The following is an 8,523-nucleotide window of genomic DNA, read 5'->3' as shown; positions in this document are numbered from 1 at the left end:
AAAGCTCCATTCTGGTCACCTCAGTCTGGGTCATGGGCTCCTTCCTCGAGGTTTACTCAGAAAGGAGAGCTGTCTCTGCCTGTGGATGGAAACGATGTCTTAAGGGTTCTTTTGAAGTAGTGGCTCCCACAGAAACAGACTGTTTACTGTGCTGGGGGTGGTACTGCATTTTAGCAGTCTTCAGTTTTATTTCAGGTATTCATTTGTGTGGTTTGGGAGGAATTATTTGATTAAGTTTGTCTCCAGTTATAGGAAATTCCAGAGACGTGTGTTATGTTTTAGTGATGTTTTACTGAAATACCTTTTAGGTGTTCTGTATACAGCTTGTTCTGTAAGTTGTTTATGAGACTCAATGTTAGTGGTTACTTTGCAGATGCTGTGGAAAATTAACATTCTGTGCTGTATTAGGGCTCCCCTGAGAAACAGAACCAATTGGTGTGTGTGTGTGTAAAGAGACTTATCATAAGGAATTGGCTTATGCTTGTGGAGCTGGCAAGTCCCCAAATCTGGCAGTCTTGGAGGCCAGGAGGAGCTGATGTTTCAGCTTGAGTCTGAAGGCAGGAAGTATCCCTCTCACTGGGGGAGAGTGAGCCTGTCTGTGATCCGCAGGCCTTCAGTGGATTGGGCAAGGCCCACCACACTGGGGAGAGCAACCTGCTTTACTAAGCCCACAGCTTAAATGTTAATTTCACCCACAATCACGGGCACAGACACAACCAGAATAGTGTTTGAGCAAATATCTCGGCACTGTGACACGGTCAACTGGACACGTTAAAATGAACTGTCACAAGTACTCCAAGCATTTACGTGGGAAGGAGAGTAATTTAGCACCCCAGTTACTTTGTTCAGTCTGTATCTCTCTGCACACTGAGTGTGATCATTAACCTGGTGGGTTCAGTCTCCCGTCTTGCTCTTTGTTTTCTCTCTCTTCCATCTTTTTTTCATTTTATCCCCTCTGATACATTTTCTTTCTATCTTTTCTTTTTTTTTCTTTTTTTTTTTTGCGGTACGCGGGCCTCTCACTGTTGCAGCCTCTCCCATTGCAGAGCACAGGCTCTGCAGGCTCAGCGGCCATGGCTCGCGGGCCCAGCCTCTCCGCGGCATGTGGGATCTTCCCAGACCGGGGCACGAACCCGTGTACCCTGCATCGGCAGGTGGACTCTCAACCACTGCGCCACCAGGGAAGCCCCTTTTTATCTTTTAGATTCATTCTCTTTTGGTTACCTTCCCCTTAGTGACAGGCAGGTAACTGGCCACACTGCCCCTCCTGCTGGAGGGGCAGTAACTGGCCACGTCTCATGCGTGGCCTTTCAGTCCTTCCTGCTGGACCTACACTTCAGTGACTGCCCAGTGTTACTTGCCCTCTGGACTCTGGCTCTCTTGGCCTCCCAGCTGCTCTCTGATGGTGTGTCTGGGTCTCACACGCCTCACAGCTGCCTGAGGATCCAGGGAGAATTTGGGATGCCGTCTCAGCTCCCCTTCCTTCAGCGTCAATCCCCACTTAGTAGCCATCTCACTAGTCAAGATTTCTTTTTTCTGCCCAGCAGGACGGCGGCTATGCTCGGGCTGTACTTTCCTGTGCCGAGGTTTAGAAAGTGCCTTTGGGAGGAAGCAGAGGGGACGTTGGGTACACCTGGGGGCTTCCCTGCTCTGAGGGATTGTAGCCATGCCTTGGTTGTCATCTTGTGCCTGCCAGCGGTTGGTATATACACTTTGTCTAGATTTGTGGTTAAGTCAGGAGGGAAAGTCCAGTGGCAGCCTGTCTGGTCCCTGGTTGCTGGACGATATCGAGAACTTTCCTGTGAGGTAAAGTCCTCGCGTGTCTTCATTGGAGGATAACAGTAACAGTGTTGACAGTCGTTGCCAAGTGCCTGCTGCTTGCTGGGAGCTTTATGATCTTGACAACAATCCTGTGGTGCCTGGTGACGTTCTCCTTGGTTCAGTTACCTGTTGCTGCTCTGATTCTGGCAACAACTCTGATGTGTGTTCTTTTCCAGACCAAGACCAGGCAGTTGTCGGACGCCAGCTGGGTGTCCTACTGTGTAACTCAGCTTTGACTCTGTCTTTGTGGAGATAGCACCAGATCCTGCAGGTTAGGGGCTCAGCCCCCTAGACTGTCTCCCCCCTGCCTCAGCACCTCTCCTCCCTCTGCTGACCCCAACTGCAAGTCGAGGTTGTCACCTGTGTTTCTGACAGTCTGGCTGCAGGTTGGAGGGTTTGATAATTTGCTAGAGCGGCTCATAGAACTCAGAGAAATATTTTATTTGAGATTACTGGTTTATTATACAAGGCTATAACTCAGGAACGGCTAGGTGGAAGAGATGCAGAGGGCAGGGCCTGGGGAGGGCACAAGGCTTCCATGCCCTCTAAGTTCCCCACCCTTCCTGCTCCTCCCTGTGTTCACTAACCTGGAAGCTCTCCTAACCCACTCTTTTTTTTTTTTTGGCCCGGCCATGTGGCATGCGGGATTTTAGTTCCCAGACCAAGGGTCAAACCTGCGCCCCCTGCAGTGGAAGCTTGGAGTTTTAACCACTGGACCTCCAGGGAAGTCTTCCTTTTGGGTTTTATTGGAGGCCTCACTGCATAGTCATGGTTGATTAAGTCACTGGCCATTGGCAGTTGATTGAACCTCCATCTTGGGAACTGCCCACACCATCCTTGTTTCACGGAATCTGAGCCCTCAAGGCCACAGCTAAACAGTGTGTGAGTTGGCTCTGTCTCTGAAGCCCCAGTTATCTGGAACTGGACTTGGTCTTAGGCTGTGGCCCCCAATAATCATGCTGTAACTCGACCTGTCACCTTTTATGCCCCAGGCCCTGTCCTGAGATGGGGCTGCCCCAGAGTCAGGCCCAAGCATGCCTGTCCTGCTTCTAGGAGGGGAGGTGTTCCTGGGCCTTTCTCTGCACAGGGCCTGGTCAGTGCTTTGTGCACATCCTCCCACCTGGCCTCGTTGCAGCCCTCTGGGTGGGGCCTCATTTTACATATGGGAAACTGAGGCAGGCAGAGGTTCAGGGGCTGTGCAGTCAGACAGCTGAGCTGGCCTGTGCTCCTGGCCCCTTCATTGCGCTGCGGGAGATGATGCTGGTGGCTTCAGCAGGTGGGGAGGCGGGTGTGGGTGGCAGGAAGTGGTGAGAGCCAGTCAGGAGGCAGGATCTGTGGGAGCTGGCATGGACCAGCTGTGGCCCCTGGTGTGGAAGGCGGGCGTCTGGCCCGGAGGCAGGGGGTGGGGCTCTGCTCAGGTGAGACCTGGAGGCAGAGCCTGTGGAAATAAGGCCAAGGCCAGTGGGTTCAAATGTGCCCTCCCTGCCATTTCTGTTGTGTGTATTCTTTTTTTAAAAAAAAAATTATTTATTTTTGGCTGCGTTGGGTCTTCGTTGCTGTGCGCCGGCTTTCTCTAGTTGCAGCGAGCGGGGGCTGCTCCTTGTTGTGGTGCGCGGGCTTCTCGTTGCAGTGGCTTCTCTTGTCGTGGAGCACGGGCTCTAGGTACACAGGCTTTAGTAGTTGTAGCTCACGGGCTCTAGAGCGCAGGCTCCAGTAGTTGTGGCTCATGGGCTTTGTTGCTCTGCGGCATGTGGGATCTTCCTGGACCAGGGCTCGAATCCGTGTTCCCTGCATTGGCAGGCGGGTTCTTAACCACTGTGCCACCAGGGAAGCCCTGTTGGGTGCATTCTTGTTGTCACGCTTCGTCACCTGCCTTTCTGCTAAGAAAGCTTTCCGACATGTGAGGGTTTCTGAGTCATCTAGAAGGTGAATCTATGTTCTGTGGCTCAGATGAGGTTGTTATCTTCCTTGACAATCCATGCTGGTGACAGTTACTGCTCAGTTTCCTTCCTGTCCATCCTGTACCTGTAAAGCACATGGAATTTTCACAGTGACACTAAATTGTTGAGTTCGGTCATCAGGATCTTCTAGCTCCAAGTTGTTGCAGCAGGTCTGAGGTGTGTTTGTTTGCTTCTTGGCAGGTACCAGCGTGGCTGCCGCTCCTTGCTTGCGAGCCTGCAGCTGAGTGTCCAGAGTCCTGGAGATCCAGGGATACAGACTGAGACCCTTGACAGCGATGGAGAGGACGACGTCCCCGAGGAGGTGGAGAGCGTGATAGGTGAGTGGGGGCCACCTCATCTTGGCCTGCAGAGGACCTGGCCCCACCTCTGGTCTTTGCACGGTGGGAGGTGAGGCTGGGGCTGTGTGCATCTGCTGTCTCCCCCGCCCCCCGTTGTGGCCCTAGACCGCCCTGGTCTTAGTGCACCTGTGCACCTCCACAGGCTCCGTCTTGCCTCCGCATCAGGCTTTCTGTGCTGCCATGTGCCCTCCACCAGGGCTTCCACTGACCGGCTTGCAAGGCCTGTACTGCTTGGGAGCCCTCTCTGCGGCCTTTCCTAGAGGCTGAGCATTTCTCAGACCCTGTCCCTAGGAGATCTGCTCTCTGCAGCCTCTGGCAGAAGCTGTTTTCTCTGGGAAGCCTCCCTCATTGGCCTCTGGCCTTCCTCGCTGGTGCTCTCTGCCCAGTGACTGTTAGGAGCTAAGACAGAAATTGCCCCTAAATGATGACTTAAAGACACACAGAAGGAAATGTCCTTTTATTGTGATTAGAATTGAGATTCTTCATGTAATTGCTTTTATGGTACTGTTTTGAGTGGTGTGCAGGGTGGGTTACCTTAAAGCTGGGAACTGAGAGCTCATCTAGAACTCTGGGTGGTTCCGTGGGGCTCACAGACCGGCCTTCCTGTGTTCTTCCAGAGCAGCTGCTGGTTGGGCTGAAGGACAAGGACACGATTGTGCGGTGGTCTGCGGCCAAAGGGTAGGTGACTGCACTTGGTCGGGGGGCTGGGCTGGGGGCTCAGAGCATATGCCCCAGATGCCTGCAGGTCTACTGAGTCTCCTTAATCATTCAGTACTTCCTGTGGAATTGGAGGGCTGCAAACAGCTCCGAGAGTTTTAAAAGGTAGAATGATTTTTTTCCTAATTTACATTTACTGCTTTTTGTTCTAATTTTCAAGAAAATCACTGAGGTTGGTCAGTGGCTTCTTCATGTTCTTGCCCTTCTGGCTGGAATGAGCACGTTTGCCTTTTTTACCTTCAGGTGTTCCTTTCCTTGCTCCTCACGTCCTCACGGCCACGACCCCCACCTCCTGCTTCCACAGCCAGGGGAGGCCCCCCATGTAGAGAGCAGATGCTGCATGGCCTCATTTGATTCCAGAGCCCCCAGGAGGGGCTGGCATCCCCCTCTGCTACGCCTGAGGGAACAGCCAACACAGGTGCCCTGGCACACCCAGTGGGCCCAGGGCGGGTTAGGGGACAGAGTACAAAGGAGATGTGGAGAAAAGGAAAATGGGTGAAGGTGCCCGTGGGCCCTCCCCACAAAGGTTACGGGTGTCCATGCCAATCCACTCACATAGCGAATGCCGGGGTGAGGAGGCTCACACGGGGGCTTTTGGCCAAGCTCGGAGCCCAAAGTCTTGTCTGCTTGGAGTGCGATGGGCTGGGAGGGTGGGCCTTTCTGGGGCGCCGCTGGCCGGGACCCAGCCTGGGCAGTGACCTGATGGGAGCTGGCCCGGTTGGCATGCAGCAAGGGATGGACCTTGGTGGCCTGAGCTGGGAGCCGTTGACTGTCTGAGAAGTGCATCTGCCCTGTGGGCTCCCTTTGCTTTGGTCCCCCAGATGCCTGTCCTGTCTCTGTATGTCAGTGTGATGGGCTCCCTGATGGGGCAGGTGGCTTTTATGGAGCAGAATCAGCCTCCTTGCCATCCTCTGGAGAGAAGGACAGTCACTCGGGACGTTCCTAGTGTAGCGTGTGCCCTCGACGGGCTGGTGATGCTGACAGATGCTGACGTTGCTTCTGCTTTTCAGAATCGGTAGGTTGGCTGGAAGACTTCCCAAAGAGCTGGCGGATGATGTGGCCGGGTCTGTGCTGGACTGTTTCAGGTATGTGGGGAGATCAGAGGGGTAGTTGTGTTTCTGGGTAAGAGCAGTGGCTTTTCTTTCCTTACTTCCTCCTACGTTTTCTTTCAGTTGAGCTAGTTATCAGATTCTCTGAAGCCATTTCTTTTCCTTTTGAAGTTAAATTTGAGGACTCTAGTTATTTCTGATATATTTCGTGTGTGTGTGTGTGTGTGTTCCCCCCAATACGTCTTTTTTTAAAAAAAATTGGGGTATAGTTGCTTTATAATGTTGTGTTAGTTTCTACTGTACAGTGAAGTGGAGCTCCTTGTGCTATACATTAGTTGTCTATCTTATACATATTAGTATATATGTTAATCCTAATCTCCCAATTCATCCCACCCTGATATATTTCTTTTGTCAGCTTAGACTCCATTACATTTAAAAACCTTAAGGAGAAGTTCAGTTTTGTGCGTGTCCACACATAGAAACGTATCCTTCAAGGAAACCTGTTTCCATTGGAATGAAACCGGGGCTGCTCCGTCCGAGAGAGTTTTCTGTGATGACGGCCTGTTCTAGTTCTGGGGCTGCTGAGATCTTAAAAAAGGCTAGTGTGACTGAGGTCTGAATTCCAAATTTTATGTAATTTCATCAGATTTAAATCTCATAGCCCCATGTGCCAGTGGTTGTGCTGCACCTGTCCTCACCTCTCAGGGGATCCTGGGGACCCTCGGCCTGCCCGAGTGCAGGTGTGGGCCGGGAGGTGCAGGTGACAGGTGTGGGAGTTTGAGCCTGGGGCCTGCAGGCCAGGGGCAAACGGCAGAGCCCCGAGCAGCGCAGGTGGGCTGGGGGCGGGGGGGCCCGTTAGTGCAACTGCTCACCAGGACTCTTGCTCTGCTTGCCCCTTGGTTTCAGAAGCAGGTGATTTGAGAATGGGTGTTGTGTTTGGCCCCCATTTGTGGTCCCACCCTTGTCAGCTGGTTTCTTCTCTTCTTGGTGCCCCCATGTGTGTGAGAGCTGTGCTATTGGTGTTCATGGGCACTCAGGCCTCGGTCACCAAGCCGGCCCGTGGGGTCCCAGGGGCGCGGGCTCCTCCTGCCCTGGGCCCCGAGCCTGCTTGGTGAAGTTTAAGGACTGCAGGAAACAGTTTCACACTACTGTTTCAGAGTAATGTTGCATGTGTGGCCACTGTGTCTTCTTGTGGCAGGAGACACGTGCTGCTTTGCGGGACTCTGTAGAACCATGGGTCTGCACGATGACTCTGCTGGCTTGTTTTAGAGTGTCTTCCTGGAGTTCTTTTTCGGGGGCTTGCTGATGGGCACGAGATGACACGGGCACCCCACTGGTCCTGGGTGAAGAGGTGTGGGTTCAGGGCAACCAGGGGCGTGGGGGGTTTGGGAGGATGGAGGAGCCAGGGCCTCCGGTCTTTCCTCCCAACCCCTTCCCCTGGGGTGGCTGTCTGCCTCAAGCACTTCGCTTTCCTCTTTCCTTCCTTAGAGTGTTTCCGCACAGCACTCTGGCTATTTGAAGCCGTCTTTGTCCAGCCCTTCCTTCTGCTGCTCCTTCTGCAGTCTCCCCTCCCATGCGCTCTTGGGTCCCCTCCCGTCCGGCTCTCAAACCCTGTCACTTCTCTAGCCGCTGTGCCTCTGCCTCAAGGGCTGTGAGCCCTTCATCCCAACGTGTCTCCCCTGAACGCTAGCATCTTTTCTCCCAAAACATGCTTCTCTGGTCAGATGTATGTTCCTTGCTCTAGGCCTGAAACCTTAGTCCAGTTTCACTCGTCCTAGTTAATCTCCAAACGCTGCTTTGCCTTTATTTTGTCGTTTTAATGAATTCCTCTGATCTTTGTGTCTGGGTTGTGGAGGGTAGAAATGGTCTCACTGCTCCGGATTCCCAAGGCCAGAAGCCCAACGCAACATTGAGCGAAGGGGCCTGAGTGGGCCCTCGGGGAGGCAGTCTTTCCCTGGACAGGACCTCACACAATGGGCGTGAAACTTCTGATTACAGAACAGGCCATAGAAAGGAGTCAGCGCAGCCGGGAGAAGCAGATACCAGCTGGGCTGGGGTGTGAGGTTGGCAGGGTGGCCGGGCCGGCTGGCGACCCAGCACAGGGGCCGCTCTAGTCTCCTCCCGCCTTTTGTGTCCTCCTGGGGTATGTGGTGAGCTGCCAGCCATTTCTGCAGTGGGTCAGAAATAGGACATTAATTCCCTTACATGTAACAACACCCGACTCCTGGGACTGTTACCTCGCTCACTGCCCTGTTTCTGGGCCAGATTATGTGGCTGGGGCCTCCCACTGAGCCCCATAGGACCTCCTCTGGCCCTCTGCTCCCCTCCCAGGTCCTGCCCCAGAATGTGCAGGTGCCCTTCAGTACCTGCGCTCCCCCACCCCTCCCACCACTTAGAAAACCATGCGTTAGCCCCTCGATGGCCTTAGGACAGGATCCCAGAGATGGTGCCCAGACCCACCAGTCCAGGGTGGGTGCAAGCAGCCTGCCCCGGGAAGCCTTGCCGGGTCCTCTGTGTCTGCCATCTGCACTGAGTCCGCGGGGGTCTCCAGTCAGCAGACGGGCCTCAGCCCTGTGGCCTGGGTCCTGGGTGTGCCATGGTGGTGCTGCTGTGGCCGCGGGAGCAGCCCCGTCTCAG

The 8,523-nt window shown here is 53.8% G+C and overlaps 1 protein-coding gene across 1 annotated transcript in view; it reads left to right on the top strand.

Moving 5' to 3' along the window:
* Window positions 1-8,523, top strand: part of TBCD (tubulin folding cofactor D) — a 181,426-nt gene that overhangs the window by 47,969 nt on the left and 124,934 nt on the right. The window contains exons 10-12 of the mRNA XM_007456808.1: window positions 3,963-4,099; window positions 4,738-4,798; window positions 5,848-5,922. Coding sequence (XP_007456870.1) covers window positions 3,963-4,099; window positions 4,738-4,798; window positions 5,848-5,922 — 273 coding nt within the window. The remainder of the gene's footprint in view (window positions 1-3,962; window positions 4,100-4,737; window positions 4,799-5,847; window positions 5,923-8,523) is intronic.

This window comes from Lipotes vexillifer, unplaced genomic scaffold (assembly GCF_000442215.2).
Source record: "Lipotes vexillifer unplaced genomic scaffold, Lipotes_vexillifer_v1.1 scaffold299, whole genome shotgun sequence".
NCBI lineage: Eukaryota > Metazoa > Chordata > Mammalia > Artiodactyla > Lipotidae > Lipotes > Lipotes vexillifer.
This window is presented reverse-complemented; position numbering and strand designations above follow the sequence as displayed.